General features: G+C 47.6%; 2 protein-coding genes across 3 annotated transcripts in view; both read right to left on the bottom strand.

Moving 5' to 3' along the window:
* LOC119450477 (uncharacterized) overlaps positions 1 to 12067 on the bottom strand; it is a 55435-nt gene extending 43368 nt beyond the window's left edge. The window contains exon 1 of the mRNA XM_049665910.1: positions 11337 to 12067. Within this exon, the coding sequence (XP_049521867.1) occupies positions 11337 to 11803 (467 nt within the window). The 5' untranslated portion in view covers positions 11804 to 12067. The remainder of the gene's footprint in view (positions 1 to 11336) is intronic.
* The window catches only part of LOC119450473 (cleavage and polyadenylation specificity factor subunit 6), a 188558-nt gene that overhangs the window by 53815 nt on the left and 112142 nt on the right, over positions 1 to 22601 (bottom strand). The window lies entirely within an intron of this gene.

Here is a 22601-nt window from a genome sequence, read left to right as displayed (position 1 = left end):
TGTTGAACCACATTGTCCGAGATTCCAAAAACCAACCGGTCGCGCAACATTTCCTCTAATGGAAATTTTGTTCCGCCAAATCCACAGTTGTCGGATAACTTGCGCAGAGCAGTGACATAGTCGGCTACGCCCTCCCCTTCTTGCTGGTCTCGTTTAGAAAAGACGTACCTCGCGTATAGTTCAGATGGCTTCGGGTTGACGTGCTTCTTTACTGCATCAACGATGACTTGGTAGTCCACGTTTGGCGGTCGCGACGGCTTCACGAGAGTGGCTATGAGGGAGTACGTCTCTGGGCCACAGCAGCTGAGCAACACCGCTCGCTTGTCCTCATCCGTTGTGAGCTTGCTCGCTGCACAATACAACTCAATGCGCTCGACATACTCCACCCACGACGAGTTTTCACTGAGGTTGAACTCTCGAATGCGACTACCGGCTGCCATGCTGCCGGAAAACCCTGGCCCACGCACGGGTTAGACCGTGCCTCGTCGCCACTGTTATGAACGGACGCGTGAGTCGCAACGACACGGAACACAAAAAGCGTTTATTACAAGAAGGACACTGCTTATATATAGCTAAGACGGTGACAGGTATCAGCACACTTGGTGATAACAGAAGACAGGCACAAAACTGGCGCACGCTCTCTCGTTGCCCACTGACGTCACTTCGTGTGATTTCACAATCTATCACACATACAAACCAAGGAGTGTCTCCTCTCCTGCCATTTTCCCTTTTAGCCATAAATGGTCCCTGCATTCCAGTTTGACCCTTTGCCAATTCATACTTTTATGAATGAATGCCCCAATTTCACTTCCTTTTGTGCTGTCCTCTGTTCTATTGCAATATTCCCATGCATAGTCAGGATTACAGGGTGGTTGCTCCATGTCCCTAAGATGTGTCTCCACAAACCCGTATACCATCGGCTTTTCCTGCCTTAGCTTTTTATTCATGTACCCTAAAGACCCATAGGGCATTACATAGGGATGTTACAATAAATCAATAAGTAACAGTAGACGCATTCAAACAGGTAATGCACGTTAAAATAAAAACAAGAAGACTAGCGGAAGAAAAAATGAAACCGTAAAGAGAAACCGTAAAAGCTGTTACAACAACACATCCTAAACCTTCAAGACACCTATAGCCATTAAGAGGGGTGTAACACAAAATCAAGGTTACTTAGAATGAGTAATTCAAAAGAAAAATCCTTGTTAAAATAGGTATACATAACAGCAGATACAGCATGTAACAACAAAAAAAAACATAAATACGTGTAAAATAATAATAATAAAAAAGTTGTCGCAGTTTCACCTGAAAGGCGAAGCATCAATTGCGATAGCAAATTTGAGGAGAGCTATACGGAGTAATGATAGCAGCTTTATCAGCTGTATAAACTTGGACATGCAGCAGCACCGGCAACACGCAGAACTGTTGTCGACGCCGTCGGCGTTTTGCCCGCGTTCGCACAAAATGCGTGCGGCGTTGGTGACTGTTGCCGGAGCCTCTGATATAAATAGGCACTTGGTGCCGCAGCTAAACGTCGCCTCCCTTACCTCCCCCTCCCCCCCCCCCTCCCCCACGGCCTCTCGCGCGTCGGAAGAAGGCGCGTTTGCTCTACATATATGGTGATTGTAAAGGAGGAAAGAGACGCCTACTTCTGCAGCCCTTAAGCGAGCACGGCGCAGAACGCGCGTTTGTTCTCCGCCGTGCGTTCACTCCCCGTGAAAGCGCGCGCCCCTCGCGCCCTTTCACTCGCACATACAGCGTTCGGCTGAGCCGTGCTCCCTCAAGGGCTGCAGAAGATAGCGCCAACCTTTCCCTTTCCCTCAAGAACCACTTACCACCGGCGGCGACGATTTCAACTCCATTGACGTCATACGGAACCTCACGGCGACGGCAGAAATCTGCTTTTGAGTGTCCATATAATTGCTATCGCAATAATAATAATAATAATAATAATAATAATAATAATAATAATAATAATAATAATAATAATAATAATAATAATAATAATAATTAATAATAATAATAATAATAATAATAATAATTATAATAAAAATAAGCAGTACAAGGAACTTGGTGCTCACCTAAAGCAAAACCAAGTGCGCAATGAACATCAAAATATGTTGATGAAAAAAAATGAAGTGACACAAAAAAAAAGAAGCACTAGACCACAATGGCGCCTTGAACGATTGAGAAAGAAAAGTCTATGTGCGTACTTTAAAATAGTCTTTTAGTTTTGCTAGGAAATCATCATGACTTAGAACAGATACGATTTCATTTGGTAACTTATTCCAGTGATATATTGCGAGAAAGAGAGGTGAATGATTCAAGAAGTTAGTGCGCGCCAGAACGGGCTGCACTTTAAAGGGATGATCAAGGCGCGGGAAGATACGAAGGGCGGGCCTGATGTGGCATGCGCTGAAAGACGACCTGCAGTGATAAAGCCTGTGAAAATGGGAAAGAAGTGCTATGAGTCTACGATTTTCTAGAGAGGGAAGATTTAGAGAATTTTTGATGTTGGTGATGCTGGACGTTCGTGAGTAGTTTTTCGTAAGGAAGCGGGCTGCTTTGTTTTGGACTGAGTCGAGCTTGTTTGTGAGGTACGACTGATGCGGGTTCCAAATAAAAGACGCGTACTCCATTTTTGAACGAACCAGCGTCGTATACGCTAATGATTTAGTGGACTGGTTTGTCGAGTAAAGGTTACGCCTGATGTAGCCAAGGGTTTTGCACGCGCTGCAAGTAATCGCATCGATGTGTTGATTCCACGAAACGTTTGAAGAAAAATGAATTCCTAAGTATTTTATTGTGTCAGCATGAGCAATAGCAATGCCGTTCATCGAGTAATAGGTTAGCTGCAGGTTAGAAGCTCTAGTGAAAGCAATAGCCGTAGTTTTTCAAACATTTATTTCTATTTGCCACTTTCGACACCAGTCCGTAATTTTCGCGAGGTCAGATTGCAAAGTGTCAGCGTCGTAAGGGTTAGTTATTCGTCTATAAATTACACAATCATCTGCAAATAGTCTAACTGTGGATTTAATGTTACTGCTGATGTCGTTAACGTAAAGCAGGAATAAAATAGCTCCCAATGCTATAGGTTCTAATGCTCCCAATAGCTGCTCGTCTATCTCCTCCCACTTCAGCCTATTCCTGCCACCTTGCATGTTAATATACCCTATGTCAAAATAACCTTGCCACTGGTGCTTACGTCTATTTCATCTCCTACAGACACTACGCTTCTTGAATCTTGGGGCCTCTCCGGGTCCATCTTTGTCTACACTGGTGGCCTCAGGGCTCTGCCCCCCCCCCCCCCCAAAAAAAAAAAAAAATAAATAAATAAAACTGTAGCCTGGCGCCCTATCCTATACTACCTACCCTCCTGCCCGTGACACTACTGTAGTGAATGCCATCCTGTGCAAAAGGGTGGGAGCAAGACTCGTACACGTCCCGGTTTGCGTCCATTACGCCGTACCCAAGTGGCCGGCTCAGACGCCTAATGACCCGGTTAGCCTCAACCACACTCCACTCCATCCCGCTAGCCTGGCCCTGGACCTCTGGGATTGTGCATATAGTCACATGCACATTCGCAGAGGCTTCTCTGAGTTTACGCAACCCAACCTCTAACTGTCTGTTTAGGTTCTGGCTCCTTCCCTTCAGCACATCGTTGAGACCGGCATGGATAACGACCAGATTTTCGTGCTCCATGTTGTCCCATACCACCTTCTGAGCTTTTGCCATTGCGTCAACCATGCACTTCCCTGACTGGGCCTCCACCCTCACCAGCCCGTCTGCCTTCACTTTTGTAAGGACGCCCTCCTCAACCCTCGCTACGTTGGAGTCCCCCACCACTAGGACCCTTCGCTCTACACGTTCGCCTCCCGCCTGCGATTGCTGTCCTCCATTTCGCGCTAGCTGGTCCTCCACCCGCCGTGCGCCGCTGACACGCGGCGACGGGCTCCCAGCTGCTCGTCCCGTCCCATCCGAAGCCTACCGCGCTACATCGCTGTAGCGTTGTGGAGCCCCCGTGTTGCCGCCAGCTCTCGCCCGATGTTCAACGGCCCCTAGGTGTCCCTCCCTGCTCCCATAGCATGCCTCTGCCTGAGACTCCGCGCTGGCCCCGCCGTCCGCCTGACGCTGCTCCGACCCGGGATTACGCGCCGCCTGTGCCATTAGCGCCTCCACCCGCTCTTCCAGCACGGCCCGCTTTTTCCGTTCTTCGTGTATCTCGCCAGCTATTCACTCTGCCAGGTTGGCCTCGGCCCCCTGCCTGTCAAGCAGCTCGCCGATCCGGGTTTCGAGCTCAATCCTCCGCTCTCGCTCCACCTTCAGCTCCCCTTTGAGCTCCTCCACACTAGCTGCCCATTCCCCTTCCATCCGCCGCACAGCACCCTTACATCCTTCGCACAGCCTGCACGCGAAGCTAGCCTCCTCAGCGTCGGCTAAACTTGCGAAGTGCGTCTCGTCCAATTAACACCAACGTTTGCACTCCTCGCTCTCCACCAGCTCGCCATCACCCCTGACTTCCCTAACCTGCCGCGCCATCTCCCGCACGACCACCTAACGAGAAAGCCCGCTAAAATACCTGAACAAAGCCCCACGGTAAGTCCTTCGACAATCTCGCTTTCCGGCTACCTCCGCTAGCTTCCCTTAACACGGTTTAAAACTGCCGCCCTACACTGCTTTCACCATGCAACACGTGCGCCACAACCCGCTTCCAAAAAATACAACTATTCGCCACCTACTAACATCCAACCAAAATAACCAAGAAACTAAAAACGCACGAAAGAATATATATATATAGATAGCTCGGTTAACCTAACACTTCTATCAACCAAATAAAGATAAACAAAAAACTGAACTTATCCTTTGGTATGCGAGCAGACGTAGGCGGCTGTTTCATGACCTGCATGACACACATGTCATGATATTCATGTCATGACATATCATTTATGTTCGTCATATACTCTTGTCATCGTATGCCAATTTTGGTACATAACAAGTTAACGAAACGACCATGAGAGCACAAAGTCGTAGGCGGCTAGATAGATAAATACGGTCAAAGTAGCAAATGTTCGCCAAGAAATGCATCGCATTTAAAAACTGAAATGCATAGTCGACTAAATAACAAAAGTTCACTGATTAGGTTTCAACTAATTACCTTATGGCCCATATTGCATTTTACAAATTCTCGCCGTGGAGTTCGCAAGGCGGATCCACTTGGAAAGAATTCTCAGGATGACAACAGTTTCGATATATTAATTCCCGAACTTTGTGGAGAAATGCATTGGCGTTCCAGTTACTTTCGTCGTTTCATGCGTCGTTTCATGCATTCAAGCGCAAAAAAAAAAAAAAAAAAAAAAAAGCGACAAAGGGGCAAAGTTACGAGTGTGAGGTGAATTACCTGCGTTGTGGAAAAGTCCGCCAATTTCGGTAGCTGCAAACTTGCTCGGACCAATTTCGGGGCTTCATAGAACCGTGGCGAAAGTACAACTCTAAGAAGAAAAGGAGGAAAGGGGGTATTGACGTTACTCCTTTAGGGGAGGAACTGATTTGCTACAACCATTCCTCCCTTTAGGGGGCAAGTGAGAGGGGATGAACTGTTACTCCCCATGCAACAGTTGCTCTTTCTGATGCTCCTCAAGGGAGTAGCGGTTATTCTATCCGATGCTCCTCGAAGATGGAATTTAACATATTAGCCATTGATACGCTGATAAAAAAAATGATTGAGCTGAAAAAAAAAAAAACGTGCCCGCAAGTAGGATTCGAACTAGTAACCTCTCGCTCACAAATCGGGTTCTTTAACCACGTCACCACGGTAGCGCGGTTGGATGTCTTTATTTCCTTATTTATTTATTGTAGCTCGGTTGACAAGACTGGTTACTGAGACAAGGTTAACCAGCTCCACGCAGGTGCGGCAATACCGAAGAGACTCGGCATTTCGTGTATGCTATGCGGGGAGAGTCTAACGTTGCGCATACTTACAACTATAAGCGATTACATAAAGAAAGCTGCCCGATTATTCTTCGATGATTTAAACTGAGACATTACGTGATGTTAGTGTAGCAAGCGCGAACGGGGCACGCAAGACAACAGAGAAGGCCAACTTCTCTATCGCTCAGCGTGCCTCTTTTGAGCTACACATCACTTCAGTTAAGTTTGTAATCTCCTTGGAACGAAAGGAACTTAGATACTATTGCCCAAGAAAACCTGGCAGTCCATCAATGACTTGCGCGTTTATTGTGTATCGTTTACTTAGTGTGCACGCACACGAAGTGCATGGCTCCTCACATTCCAACGTTTAAATTTCACGCAATTTTCTCACGAAGAGGCAAAGTGCTGCTTTACATGCAGTTCATTAGACAGTGCACGAACTTCGAACTATTCACCATTCATAGACAATACCTTTTTCACCACATCACTTCACGACACGGACGAAAGCATCAGAGTGCATGGGGAGTAAGTGTGGCCGTTCGTCTTCCCCGTTCCTTTCTTTCGGACCAGAGATCATACACTTACACTCCGAAATTTGCACACGCCACGCACACTCCTGCAGTTAGTCCCTTGAGGGACGAAAGCGCCCTTTTTTGGCCTAACTGTCCAGTTACTCCCGTTTTCCCCTGCGAGAAATACCTTCGATAACGTGCTGACGAAGTTAGAATTCACTAGGCCAAGGTAAGGAAGCCACAAAATATCCGTATTTTACTACTAAACCTTCGCCTAAAGGAACTAAAGAGTGCATTTAGAAATGAAAAGGGGTTTGCAAGTGTCCACACGCGTTAACAACATCGCTGAAACTTGGATTTCATTCCGCAAGGTTGCAAGTCCGAAGATATTTCACAATGTCGCACTGTCAACCACTTAGAACAGAAACCACTTCAAAGAAGAAAAGCAGAACACGCACGAGGACGGCGTTCACCGACTGCCACTCATAGAAGCCTTATTTATCGATCTCTCGGAAATGCAAACAATCGCCAGCCATTTTCTCGTTCAGCCACCATGGGAATGAGGGATGGTATACATGGGTTTGATCTTCGTGCTTGTGGACTCAGACGTTCTCCGGACTTCGTTCATTACGCTTTACCTGGGTATAAAGTGGACTAGATTCCAAACCAATTGATAATTTTTTTTTCATGCAGAATGTAATAAGACTCTACAAGCACACATAATCGCTGCTAAGTGCAGTGGTTCCGCTTGTCTATGCGTCCGTGGCGCACTGGCGCATCGGGCTTCTGGGCTAGAGGTGCTGCGTTCAAATCCTGCCATCCGACACTTTTAACAATGTCGATTAAGTTATTTAAAATGCAGTACTTTCGAAAATACGATCACTTTACAAAGTCACGAAGCCATGTAAAGCCAGAAGAACCAAGGTTAGGCAAATCCATGCATCATTGGCGTGCTGGCTCAGCTGCCTTGCTTGTAGCTATCGTGGACACCAACTCCAAAGTTGCCTTTAGGAGCTGCATGAAACTCTATATGGTCCAAACCATCACGTGTTCACTATATGCAGTGTCTGAAGGCGCTGTCACTGTACCTGTTGAATGGCCTCCATGACGCGCCTGTTGGGAATTTAACCATTCTCGTAGCAACTGCATCTTCAGCTTGCATTGTCCTGTGCAAAATGAACTTTCCATGAGGTACGCATGAGAACCAGGGTGCGTGTTCTTATCCATCTACAGAGCTAGGGCGCCCCCACTCCCCGGTGTTTTTTTTTTTTCTTTCTTTTCAGGGCGGCAACTTCCTTGCGCCGTCGCCACGTGATCAGCAGGTCTATTTTTGTATTGCTCAGTAAATACAACACCACGATTGCATTGTTTTTGTCTTCGCTGTAGTTTAAAATGGCATTAAAGAAAAAAAAAAAGAAGACGCATTTGTACGATGAAATATGTTTTTATTGGTGTTATTACACAAACAATGAAAGTCAATGTTGTGAAAAGAGTGCAAAATACATATACTATATGTATTTTGCACTAATTTAATGTGACATTAAATTAGGAGGCTTTGGTCTTGAACCCCTTGTTGCTTGGACCCGGAAGACTAGAAGCAAAAAGAAACAAAAATGAAAATAAAGCTCCGCTTATGGTTTCATCAGCTGTAGAAGAGAAAAAGACGAGGACAGGGAAATGTCAAGTGCAACGATTTGGAAAGAAAAAAAATCTGGCAAGCAAAGCACAACACCCACCTAGATTTCTTTTGAAACTGCGTGACAGCAACAAAGTCACCACCGACAATTTGGCGGACAACCGACGCGCTGAGGATGTGTCCGCTGTTGTCCACAACTCCAAGGTTCACTTGGACAAGGTAACTGTTGTAACATTTCAGAGTGATCTGCAACACATACAAAGGAAGGCAGTTCCTGATGGTGAGCTTTCCGATTAGAGTGGAGAGGGGAAATTCCTAAATGATGGGCTAGTAAATATAACGCAGGCCGATTCATTTGTTGCTTACTCATAAGACATCGTAGAAATATATGGTATCTTGAATGGAATGCATTCTTATTATTTTCTTTATGCATATGGTAGTATACATATTTACTAAAATCAGAATCCAGCCCCCTTGAAGCACCAATGCTTTAGTGTGCAATAGGGCAGCCCCACTTGCCCGGAGGGGACTGCCCACTTGCGATAATGAAGTTGAATACTTGGATGACCACATGGTGAAACTACATTGAGCGAAGCACTTCGCGAATTAACGCACTGCAGAACTGGCCTGATAAATTCTGTACTACCTATCCTGCGAAGGTAAACTTTAAATTAAGGGATTTATCAGGTCACGGCTTCCGCCGATTCATGCGTTATGACAGCGAAAAATGACCAAAAGTAGCGTTTCGGTCTCCTTTGAGCCATATGGTCATTTGTGCTACTTTCGTTTAACAAGATACCACAATGACCAAAAAGAAACCAGGTAGGGACGAGAATAAGTGTAAGACCACGTGCTGCTTGCTTGCTGGGCTCGGAAGAAGTCGACTCGGGGAAGCCATCGCAGGCACGCACCAAGAGACGAGACAGGACAGCACGGTAACAATGTCTAGCACCCGAGGTGTCATGTCGTATTGATGGCTTCCCCAAATATTGCTGGAGCAGCTTTCGACGGGCGCACGCTGCACTTCACGACCGTGCTGTGCTGCGTCTCAGTGCAAAGTGTGCGCTCGTTCGAATATGCGAAGTACAGCGCAACTTACTAAAGGCAACCTAATCCGCAAGCGTGGCGTAAATGAACAAGCGGCGAACGAACTCTTACCGGAGGTGGTGTCGTGGTGAAGCACTCGTAGGTGAAGAGCTTCAGCTGAGAGAACGACAGCACCCGGCCGTTCCACGGCGAACCGGGATGCGGTGAAAACGGGTGGAAGTACTGGCCAACTGGACGAGACAAGTACAAGGACGCGCCCTAATACTGAACCTTATTTCACCACAAACAAACAGAGAAACGTAAAAAATCACAGCATATCCACGGGGTGAATGATGATGAGTGGGCGAAGCTCCGGAGGGAATCATCGGATCTCCCGCTTAAGGGGACGCTAGCACAAACTCGTTAGAAACAGTGCAGTACTCTCTAGTAAGGGGGAGCGGCCACAGCGTCTTACGCAGCCATTTACACATGCCGGAACGTGCACCGCGTTTGCCGACGCCATCACATGACTGCTGAGAGAGTATACCCCCCGTATTCATAAAAGCTGATCGACTTGAACTTGACTTGCCACCGCTTTGGGCAGCGCGTTCGAAACGCGTTGAAGGTAAGGCGGAGAGGCCACAGCGTCTTACACGGGCTTGGTTCTTTATTCTATGCCGTAACGCGCTAGCACAAACGCGTTAGAAACGCGCTAGAAACGCGGCCTTTCGTTAATGTTGGGTATTTATTGCCATCGTGGTGCGTGTGTCCATGTCCGCTTCGTGGCGTAGTGGGCTAACGCCGCGCGCTCGGAAGCGAGGGGTCCCTGGTTCGATTCCGCGCTACGGACACAACTACGGACACACTACTACTACGACGACGGGGACGAAACGGGTGACGCTATAAGGAGCTTCGCCCCTAAAAATACACGCCGGGAGCGTCTGACGCGCACTGAACGCATTCGCCCCCACTGGCATCCATGAAGCTGAGCCAGGTCGTGTACTGCAAGTCGTCCACCAAGTTGGTACAGCGGAACGAAGGTGCTGGCTGCACCAACCTGCATGCGAGTGAGAAACAGGCGAGGCACAATTGATTTCAACGAATGCAGTTGTCACGCGATGGAGATATGTGCGCACGCACGTGCCAAAGCGAGCAACTAAAACACGAAGAAAATTATTAATGCATGATGCCAAACTTGTGATAGCCAGGAACTGAGAGCAGTATATGTGGGTCATGCATAGGTGCTTGTTCCTCGTAGCTCAATTTAGCACGCCTGTAGCCACAAAGCCCACTGGCGCTGCTGAATCGGCTTAAACTGCAGGGACACCTTTGGAAAATGAAAAAGTGGTTATCGTCCACGTGCTAACCACCTAGCTTTACGTGTATGCTGTCCGCTGCGTTCAGAGCAGCATATAGACCATGGTCTGGTGTTTGAATACATGTATTTCCTCGGCAGGAACACTAATGTGTGCTCGGAACCCCGATTCCAACAATGGAAGTCAGAACGCTATCCCTGGTTGCGATCTTGCAACGTTTCTGAAAGCGAACTGTTAGATTGCCTCCTTGGACGACGGCGGGAAACCCGCATCACTATTCGCAACATTGTGATCAAAATAATAAAGACCCTAAAATGCACGACGATGCTGCAACTGACTACGCAAGCTCCGTAGCAGAAAACGGCGTCCGAGCATGTGCTAAAGCAAGAATGAGCGCAGTGTTCGTTTCTCCCAAGCGCTGCTCTGTGGTATGCCTGTATTATCGAACGGAAAAAGTCGAACGCATACGATGCGCAGATTTAAATACCGCGCCAACATCCGTCCCAATCGAGTAGCCAAAGGGGAAGAGCATCCGAAAAAACTGAACAGCCTTCCAGCCCTGCGAACGGGTATGTCCAGCGAAGCTGCATCAAACACCACACATGGTCGAGCAGTGCATTCACGCTGTTCTTCTAGCGTGTGTAATTTCCGTAGTCTAGCCATGGCAGTCTTGGAATGAACAGAATGAGATGCTAGACGGGTCTTCCTTCTAGATATGCAAGCGTAGTGACGTGATCAAGTTATATATATATATATATATATATATATATATATATATATATATATATGATGTATGCCTGACTGCAAAGAAACATATGCCATTAGCCTGCAGTTGTTAACCTGGAGTTGTCTTTACGCCACGAAATGTTCAGACCAACGAGAGGTATGCAGCTGGGCTGTAACAAAATAACCACTTACCTGCCCTGTGTGTAGATCAGAGGTTCCATCTTAGGCAGCAGGAACTCGTACTTGTTGAGGAGCGTGACGTGGGGAACCTTGGTCGGCAGACTCGGCACGATTGCACGCTTCTGATGCGCGTTCTTATTTGGAGGGAACAAGGGCCAACCGCTCCAGTCGTGCACTTCGTCCGGGTGGTCACTCGGAACGTCCGCCGGGCGCACGACGTTGGACTGAATCCACAGGGCCATCTGTTGCTCTCTCCCAACGGCGCCGGCGGCGATGCTGGAGTCGACGAGCTTTGCGCTGGGGGTGGTCGGCACGTCTTCGATGTCCACCGACTGGGACGCTGCGGCCTGAGCGACGTCGCTGCTTCCGCTGTCACTGCTAGAACCGCTGCTGCTGCTGCTGTCGCCGCTACTGGTGCCGTCGTCGTCCCCGCTGCGGCTGCTGCTCGCTGAAAGCTTGCAATCGCCCCCTAGCAGCATGGCATAGCCGGTGCAACCGCTAACCTAGCAGTTGTCATGCCTGCAGAGACCAGCGGCAGCAGCACGGCCCGACGACGCCATCGTCGAGGCACAAGCGGCGAAGCGCCTTGCAGCGAGAGCGGCTGTAGTGGATCTGTGACTGTTCAGTAGCTGCCGTCTGCTGTGCAGTGACTCGTTTTATAGCGTGCTCGGGAAGTGTAGTACTCCGGAAGGCCGATGCATGACGTTTTGTCTCCTGCAAAGGGGCGTGTTCTCGTCTTTCTGTTCTACGATTTTCTCCTCGCCCTCGAACCGCAGGAGGACGAAAAATTTGTGTCAGTGTATTTTTTTTTGTCCCGATATTCTGGAGGAACATGCTCCACCCCCCCCCCCCCCCCCCTCGTTATCAAATCAGTGACAATGACCAGCGCGAAACCACGCTGCAAAAGCGTTGCCATAGAGAAAGAAATTCGACATTACGATCGGTTTTCTTCGCGGCATGCGCAGACGCTGCTACGATTGCAACATTTGCTCTGGCTCCTGGGAAGTTCCTGCAGCATGCCTTCGTCAATAGCATAGCAAAGTGTGTGCGAGAGGAGGGCAGCAAGTATTCCATCATGCAGCCAGTGGCTTAGCCAGAAATATGTTTCGGTGGTGGCAATGCACTTGAGGGTCTGGGGATCAGGAATTTTAAGGGAAGGAGGAGGGGGATGCACTACGATGCGCGTGCCTGGTGTGCCACCTCCTGGCTACGCCACTGCATGCAGCAAACCGCATTAGATGAAAGGTATTGCGCAAGCTGCAAGACAATTTCGTCTGCTACGCGAATCATTATAGACAGAAACTGACGTGTATTTTCGCATGATTTACCTTGAGGTGCTTCGTTCTATTGGGTGAATATATGACGACAATTTCTATCTTTTTAACACGAAAGTGTTTTATGCCGGGGTCCACCAAGACTTCACTGACGTATTTCCGTCACGGAAATACGTCATAGAACATAATACAAAGAAAGAAACCAGAAGAAAAAGTTCCACAAACATGCAAAATTTGGAAATCGAACCCACGACTTCTCGGTCCGCGACGATAGATCGCCGAGCGTTTAACCCATTGCGCCACAAACGCATTTGCAGAGAGCTACACAGACGCGCCTTATATATCTAACACTCCTCCGTGTACCCGCGCTCTTGCTCGGGGCGGTGCCGCCGCCTACGAGCAGAAAAGAGAAGTACTGCATTATGACACTAACGCGCACCGACAGTGAACGCTTCGGTGGTCTCAGCACTACGACGCCTCGATGCCAGCATTCGAAGGGACGCTGGCATCAAGAAGCACTACCAACGCCACCTAGGTGGCGTTCACCGTACTCAGCACAGCGGAGCGTGGCCTCCGCAATTAGCTCTGAAAATGTTTCTGAAGTTGATCGCGGAGGCTGCAATTACGACGCGCTGTACGAGCTGATTTGACTCGGTGACGATTCAGTTACGTGCTTTGTCTTGCGCGTTGTATTAGTGTGTCAGTTACGTGCTTCGTCTTTCGCGTTGTGCTAGCGTGTGCAGCGTAGTGCAGCTTCCATATGCACGACGGTTGCTCATGGTCATCGACGTTGGTAGTCGTGATGGAGGAGACGTGCCACCAGGCGTCAGCGTGGGTGCATCAACGCCTAAGGGCGCTTTAGCCACAAAACACCAATAGACATTATATATCAATGTGCAATAAACATTACACTACTTCTGTGAAGACACGTTTCACTTTCGTGTTCTATACCGATTCATATATATAAGAGGGATCAACCACATTTTTTAAGTTATTTTATATGTATTTGCTTTTTAAGATTCAGGGAAAACACGAAATAAGTTTTGTTCTCGCCAAAATTCCTCCTACTTCTTTTTTCTTTAACAATCCCTCGCATGTGTATACGTGTATGCCACACCCCAACTCCGATATGTATATGTTTGCTATAACTTTTCTTTTCAAGATCAGTAACCCTAACTCACATACCATTTTCTCCGTTTTATTCGTTGGGAGTTCCGTCCAGATTACACCTTCCCAGAACAGGCCCAAGTGCCAGCCCTCCTAATATATATAGTATATAAATTCATTCATTTCTTGGTATTTGCAGTCCTGAATGTCACCAGGATAGTTCAGGTTGGCTCGCGGCCACGGCCTTTTCTCCTTCCAATCGTGCCCTTTTGTCTCCGGGTTTGCGCAAACTATAGCCTGCCTGTTAGGGGGAACATTGTCTTATTTTGGCTATATTTCCCGCTACCCGCTTGCTCGCCCTCTAGAGCTGGTTTCACTGGATGCACACAACGGCAGACTCATTCCGTTGTCGAGCATGCCGAGATGCGCCCCGTCATCACTGGCCCTTAGTCGCGTTCGTGCGCTCTCTGAGTCGGGCATTTTTGTCTATATCTGGGGAATGGGTCAAACTGTTCGGCTTGTCAAGAACGGTTTCGGATCGTTGCGCTAGCTTTTGCTGTTGTAACGATAGCGTGCCAGCAAGTTCCGAGTCGAATATATATATATATATATATATATATATATATATATTGCAGCTGATTCTTCATTCATTGGTGCCCAATATGAGCGATATCAGTATGAGGCACGCTTCGTTACTGAGCGCATGTCTTTTCGTACACGTCGCGATGGAGGTGCTCTCGAGACACATATGCAGTGGCACGGCCGCTGGATCAACCTATTATTGCGATAGCAATTATATGGACACTCAAAAGCAGATTTCTGCCGTCGCCGTCGCCGTCGCCGTGAGGTTCCGTATGACGTCAATGGAGATGAAATCGTCGCCGCGCGCCGAACGCTGTATGTGCGAGTGAAAGGGCGCGAAAGACGCGCGCTTTCACGGGGAGTGAACGCACGGCGGAGAACAAACGCGCGTTCTGCGCTGTGCTCCCTTAAGGGCTGCAGAAGTAGGCGTCTCTTTCCTCCTCTACAATCACCATATATGTAGAGCAAACGTGCCTTCTTCCGACGCACGAAAGGCCGTGGGGGGGGGGGGAGGGGGAGGGAAGGGAGGCGACGTTTAGCTGCGGCACCAAGTGCCTATTTATATCAGAGGCTCCGGCAACAGTCACCAACGCTGCACGCATTTTGAGCGAACGCGGGCAAAACGCCGACGGCGTCGACAACAGTTCTGCGTGTTGCCGGTGCTGCTGCATGTCCAAGTTTATACAGCTGATAAAGCTGCTATCATTACTCCGCATAGCTCTCTTCAAATTTGCTATCGCAATTGATGCTTCGCCTTTCAGGTGAAACTGCGACAACTTTTTTTTTTTTTTTTTTTATCCAGGGGCCGTGGTAGTGGGCAGCACAGTAGCGACGCTACAATGGTGCTAAAGCTGCTTGTTTTTCACGCAGCTTTTCGCAAGCTTCCATGGCCTTTTAGGTTCCAAGCACCTTATGTGCTCGGGCTGTCGGCGTCTCCTGTCGTCGCCTTCATGACGGTAAGCAAGCGGCACGCGCTCCTGTCTTCGTCACGGTAAGCAAGGGGCACGCGCTCGGCACGCGCGCGTGCCGCTTGCTTACGAGCGTCCCGCATGCTCCCGCGTTCGTCGTCGTCTTCCACGGCTGTCTACGTTGCCGCTCATCATTCCAGCGCAGAATTTCACTTCTCTTCTGTCGTCGTACTGGGGAAGCCGCGTTACGGGGTTATGAGCCATCGCTTAAGGCAGTGTGAGCCCATTAGCGGGGCATCACTGCATGTTTCGCACCTCCCCAGGTTTCACGTCGGTGGAGCTGCATTTCGCTGAAGGGTTCATTTGACACTTACGCATTAAATTTATTGCACCGTTCAAACCAAGCCTACGAATTTTTTCTGGGGCGACGCTGCCTTATCGTCCGTGCTGCCTTTGCTGCGACACGGCAATCTTACAACAGCTCTGAATAGAGCTGCAGTTTATGAAATAAATAAAAAGAACGCGAGGCCTAACCTACTGATTCCCTAGTCAACGCCTCCTATAAAGTCTTTATAGGAGGCGTTGCCCTAGTGTATACCTTGCCTTCGTAATTTTTTTTCGAAATAGACTCGCAATAGAGAGTGAATGAAAACTTTATTGAAGATGTCCGGCGATTCACGCGAGGTGGAGCCACAACCTCACCAGCCTAGGTGACGGCCTCGAGTCCTCGGACTCGGACGGCCCACGGTTTATCGGCGAGGTCGTGGCTGAGCAGGGCCGCCTGCCTTCGCGCCCTGCGGTTCGAGACTGCCATGTCTACCCAGTGTTGTACACGTTCCTCGTTCATTCCCAATCTCGAAACGAGTTCCCGTTTCAAGTTCTTTTAAAGGGGCCCTGATCCATACATCGGGCTTGGTGAAATAATAGTCTGCGCGTAGCATACGCTGCTGTAAACATCTCAACCAAGTTTTGCTGTCGTACGCGGTGCGTGGAGCTCGCAAGCGGAGCGCGAAGTCACCTCTCACTCAAACGCTCTCGTTTCAACAGAAGCGATGATCCTCACTCTCTTCTGTGTGCTTTATTACGTAACAAAGCACATTCCAATACGCGGCTGCTATTGGTCGCTGCGGTCGGCTACACCACGGCCGCCGCGGGGTGCCGCCACGAGTTCACTGGCTGCTCGCTGTGGACAACCGCGTTTGGCTACGTTTAGCGCGTCGTAGGCACCAACGTCGGAAGTCGTGGCGTTACGTTAACATCCAAAATCAAATGTGAACTGTGCGCCACGGTGACATTTCGAAGGCGGAGCTTTGTGGCTCCGCCCCACTCCGCCGTAGCCTTCGCAGTGCACGACATTAAAGAAGGAAGGGGAGCACAGCGGAGGCCGTGTTTGATTGCCAATAACTCCGCTCCTGCTGAACGCATTGAAGCACTTTTTGCGGCAAAATATTTCTGAAATAGCCTTATTTCACTTTAAATGTTTTTCTCCACTTCGATGAAAAGTGGTTCAGGGCCTCTTTAACGTGAAAGGAATGCGTTCCAGTTACACTTCGAACACTGGAACGTGTCGTTACACTATAACGTTACATTTTTTTTGTTTTTAATTAAAATATAGTGTCGGATAATCCTGAGCCAAAATAAAGTGAGTAATTGAAAACTTACATCGAACTACGTATATTATACGAATTTGAACATCACCGGCAGCAGATTATCTGTAGATAAAAAGAATCCAAAGAAACGCTCCTAGAATATTTTTTTTTTTCAGGGAGCACCTGACATACTCCAGGCATGTCTAACTGCAACTTTGGTGCTCGTCTATTACAAGTGCAACACATGGCACTGCGCCCCCGGCGGGCGCCTTGAAGTGAAAACCAGGATTGGCCATAGTATCATGACGAATGCGAGTCACGTGAGGACAGGAAATTTTCCATCCGCCGCGAAGTCCCTCGAGTGGCGCTGCGATCCTGACGTCGTAGGTGCATGCCGGCATGGAGGAAAGAAACTGCAGGAGAGAGCGTCACGCGACAATCTTGAAGCCTAGTCATAAAAAAAATATAACGGAGAACTCACAAAAAAAATGGCAGGCTCTACCGCAAACGAGATATGTAAGCATGACATGGCTACCGCCAAAGCAGATTGGTTGTAGATGATACTAGCCACAATCTTAAAATGGGTGTAGTGCATGCAAGGTATATGTAAACTGGTATAGCGTAGCTTCCCTAGAAGCCCACATCTCAAGAAAATGACGACTCGTTGCAACTGTCGCATCTACATATCGGGGGGAGAACTAACATTAAGCAAAAAAAAAAAGTGTCGTCACCACCGGAAATGGCATTGCCGTCAAGAGCTTATGCTGCTTGACGCGAATGTTTGAATTTCTTCAGCGTCCGCATTTCGACCACTACGCCAGCATCTATTTTTTTCTTTTGAGTCTGAGCCGAGCTTGCGACTCGCCTCAGCTGAAGTGTGTCATAAAACTATAGGAAAAAAAATATGGCTGACTAATGGAGTAGCACACGAGGAATAAGGATTATAAACAGGGATAAGGTGCCTCAGAAAGGCTGGCCAACGTTTTGATAGGAGGACCTATCTTCGTCAAAGGCGGCCTCGTCATCCTCGGCGGGTTAGTTTTAAAGGGTTAGTGGAGTGACGTCACGTCGATGTCCGCTGTGGCTGTCTGTAAAGGGGGAGACTGAAAAGAAAATGAGCGCCGGCGCTTGACTGGCTAGGCGCGGTTTCTAAGACGAGGGGACAAGAGCGGGAGAGCGAGAAAGTGACAAAAAAATTATATATATATATAAAAAAAAAGGAAAACCACCGTCAGAGGGGGTTGGGGGAGCGAGAGGCGAGTGAGCGTTCGGAGGAGTCGTGGTTGGCGTGCGTTTGGGGTCCCTGAAGAGCCGGTCAGTGTGCTGGTCACAATACGAGTTGAAAGCATGACTTGAGTAGCGTAGCATCAAGGCATCGGGTAATTTTGTGGTTGACAGGGAGCAGCTTGGTCCGTCAAGGGACGTTAGCCTCACTAGTTCGCCCTAGGCGTTGTCGCGGCGGTATACAGAATTGGCGAGACCTTGAGTGGTCAAGGCGCCGAAAAAGGTATCCTGGCGTCTGGGATTTAGGACTGTCTCGGTGTGGATCTCGTGTGGAGAGAAGAAAAAAAAAGGGAAAACGCGCGTTTGAGGGAGAAAAAAAAAACGGCGCAGGAGGGTGACAGTGTAGAAAAAATATAATTAGAAATTTAAACCTGGGGGGGAGACAGGTGTACTTGGAAAAGCGCTCGTATGGTTGATCAATGCGTAAAAGCATGGAGGACGATAATCAATTGAGTGGTAGGGGAGATGCAGGGAAGAACTGGAAATGGAAGAATAGGTGAGGTTGAGGGGAAAAAAAAAGGAGAAAAAAAAAACCGGCACAGGTGAGTGACAGCGGAAGAAATATAATTTGAAACATGAACACTGAGGGGACAGGTGTACCTGGAAAAGCGTTCGTATGGTTTATCAATGAGTAAAAGCATGGAGGAGGATAATAAATTGAGTGGTAGGGGAGATGCAGTGAAGAACTGGAAATGGAAGAATAGGTGAGGTTGAGCATCGAGATTAGCTGGAGGTTTAACTTGTTTTGCGCCTTTGTTAATGGTATAACAATTTAAGGTTTATGTTACTGCTTTTAGCGATTCTAAGTTGCCACGCGATAAATTCATCCCCGTGGGGTGCAGGCATTTAAACTTGTGTATGAGGTATGATTCTGTATATTTTCTCTCGCGAGGTGAACGAAAATTTGTTTGTAGTATATAGAGTCTTGCTTCATCAAATATATGGCCGTGCTCATTGAAGTGGCTGGCTACTGCTTTAGGTAAATTGTGTTTTGTATCTGCGCGATGGCCGTTGAGTCGCGTGTGCATTTCTTGTCCAGTCTCACCTATGTATTGCTTGTTACAAGTGGCACATTCTAGACAGTAGACTACGTTGCTTGACGTGCAGGTGAAATTCGCAGTTACCTTGTGAATGTAATCTGACGCTGTACTTTTTACTGTAGTAGTAGATTGAATATGTTTGCATGTGGAACACCTGGAGCGGCCACAGGGACCGGATGTTGGCTTCGTCTTTGTCCTTAGTTTGGCGTGTACAAGAATGTCCTTGAAATTACTGTTCCGTCTGTAGGCTACTCTGGGCGGGTCGGGAAAGATCTTATTAAGTTTCTGGTTGCTGGTGAGAATTGGGTGGTATTTCCTGAGGATATTGTTCACGTTGGGGAGTGCGTTTGAGAATTTAGTAGTAAGAAGAGGCGTTGTTGTCCTTGTGATCTTAGGGCGGGGTTTGAGGACCTTGACTCGATCAAGCTTGGTTGCAGCGGTGTAGGCTTTCTGAAGGGCAGTGTTCGGGTAGTTCCTGCTTGATAGGATTTCCTTAAGGTGATCGAGTCTGTCTATGTAGTCATGGTTTTCAACGCAAATGCGACGAAGTCGTGTGGCTTGGCCTTTAAAGATACCTTGTTTGCAATGTCTGGGATGGTGGCTTGTATAGTCTAGGTACTGTTGTTTATCAAAAGGTTTTCTATACAGCGTTGTCTTTAGTGTCCCATTATCAATATATATTGTTGTGTCCAGAAAGTTTATGCGCTCATTTGAAGATTCCGATGTGAATTTTATTGTTGTGTGAAAAGAATTTAGGAAAGTTACAAATTTATCTAAACTTTCCTGACCATGTTCCCATATTATGAATATATCGTCTATGTATCGTAGGTATGTGTGGGGCTTGTGCGTGCAACGAGATAGGAAATCCGTTTCTAGAGTACCCATAAATATGTTGGCGTAGGTTGGTGCAAAAGGTGTGCCCATACTTGTCCCATGTATTTGTAGATAGTAATTTTCCTCAAATTCGAAGTAATTCGAATTTCGAAGTTACTTCCTCAAATTCGAAGTTACTTCGAATTTGAGGAAAATTACTATCTACAAATACATGAGACAAGTATGGGCACACCTTTTGCACCAACCTACGCCAACATATTTATGGGTACTCTAGAAACGGATTTCCTATCTCGTTGCACGCACAAGCCCCACACATACCTACGATACATAGACGATATATTCATAATATGGGAACATGGTCAGGAAAGTTTAGATAAATTTGTAACTTTCCTAAATTCTTTTCACACAACAATAAAATTCACATCGGAATCTTCAAATGAGCGCATAAACTTTCTGGACACAACAATATATATTGATAATGGGACACTAAAGACAACGCTGTATAGAAAACCTTTTGATAAACAACAGTACCTAGACTATACAAGCCACCATCCCAGACATTGCAAACAAGGTATCTTTAAAGGCCAAGCCACACGACTTCGTCGCATTTGCGTTGAAAACCATGACTACATAGACAGACTCGATCACCTTAAGGAAACCCTATCAAGCAGGAACTACCCGAACACTGCCCTTCAGAAAGCCTACACCGCTGCAACCAAGCTTGATCGAGTCAAGGTCCTCAAACCCCGCCCTAAGATCACAAGGACAACAACGCCTCTTCTTACTACTAAATTCTCAAACGCACTCCCCAACGTGAACAATATCCTCAGGAAATACCACCCAATTCTCACCAGCAACCAGAAACTTAATAAGATCTTTCCCGACCCGCCCAGAGTAGCCTACAGACGGAACAGTAATTTCAAGGACATTCTTGTACACGCCAAACTAAGGACAAAGACGAAGCAAACATCCGGTCCCTGTGGCCGCTCCAGGTGTTCCACATGCAAACATATTCAATCTACTACTACAGTAAAAAGTACAGCGTCAGATTACATTCACAAGGTAACTGCGAATTTCACCTGCACGTCAAGCAACGTAGTCTACTGTCTAGAATGTGCCACTTGTAACAAGCAATACATAGGTGAGACTGGACAAGAAATGCACACGCGACTCAACGGCCATCGCGCAGATACAAAACACAATTTACCTAAAGCAGTAGCCAGCCACTTCAATGAGCACGGCCATATATTTGATGAAGCAAGACTCTATATACTACAAACAAATTTTCGTTCACCTCGCGAGAGAAAATATACAGAATCATACCTCATACACAAGTTTAAATGCCTGCACCCCACGGGGATGAATTTATCGCGTGGCAACTTAGAATCGCTAAAAGCAGTAACATAAACCTTAAATTGTTATACCATTAACAAAGGCGCAAAACAAGTTAAACCTCCAGCTAATCTCGATGCTCAACCTCACCTATTCTTCCATTTCCAGTTCTTCACTGCATCTCCCCTACCACTCAATTTATTATCCTCCTCCATGCTTTTACTCATTGATAAACCATACGAACGCTTTTCCAGGTACACCTGTCCCCTCAGTGTTCATGTTTCAAATTATATTTCTTCCGCTGTCACTCACCTGTGCGGGGTTTTTTTTTCTCCTTTTTTTTCCCTCAACCTCACCTATTCTTCCATTTCCAGTTCTTCCCTGCATCTCCCCTACCACTCAATTGATTATCGTCCTCCATGCTTTTACGCATTGATCAACCATACGAGCGCTTTTCCAAGTACACCTGTCTCCCCCCCAGGTTTAAATTTCTAATTATATTTTTTCTACACTGTCACCCTCCTGCGCCGTTTTTTTTTTTCTCCCTCAAACGCGCGTTTTCCCCTTTTTTTTTTCTTCTCTCCACACGAGATCCACACCGAGACAGTCCAAAATCCCAGACGCCAGGATACCTTTTTCGGCGCCTTGACCACTCAAGGTCTCGCCAATTCTGTATACCGCCGCGACAACGCCTAGGGCGAACTAGTGAGGCTAACGTCCCTTGACGGACCAAGCTGCTCCCTGTCAACCACAAAATTACCCGATGCCTTGATGCTACGCTACTCAAGTCATGCTTTCAACTCGTATTGTGACCTGCACACTGACCGGCTCTTCAGGGACCCCAAACGCACGCCAACCACGACTCCTCCGAACGCTCACTCGCCTCTCGCTCCCCCAACCCCCTCTGACGGTGGTTTTCCTTTTTTTTTATATATATATATATAATTTTTTTGTCACTTTCTCGCTCTCCCGCTCTTGTCCCCTCGTCTTAGAAACCGCGCCTAGCCAGTCAAGCGCCGGCGCTCATTTTCTTTTCAGTCTCCCCCTTTACAGACAGCCACAGCGGACATCGACGTGACGTCACTCCACTAACCCTTTAAAACTAACCCGCCGAGGATGACGAGGCCGCCTTTGACGAAGATAGGTCCTCCTATCGAAACGTTGGCCAGCCTTTCTGAGGCACCTTATCCCTGTTTATAATCCTTATTCCTCATAAAACTATAGGAGTGGCGTATGTCTTAATGTGATCATAATTGGGCTGTTATTGACGGCGATTGCTCCAGTAGGTTCCTTAGGAAAGTCAGCGAATGGGATGGAAAAAAGTGAC

The sequence above is a fragment of the Dermacentor silvarum genome, chromosome 4, assembly GCF_013339745.2.
Source record: "Dermacentor silvarum isolate Dsil-2018 chromosome 4, BIME_Dsil_1.4, whole genome shotgun sequence".
Lineage (NCBI taxonomy): Eukaryota > Metazoa > Arthropoda > Arachnida > Ixodida > Ixodidae > Dermacentor > Dermacentor silvarum.
The sequence above is the reverse complement of the archived record's forward strand: the minus strand, read 5'-3'. Positions and strand labels throughout refer to the sequence as shown.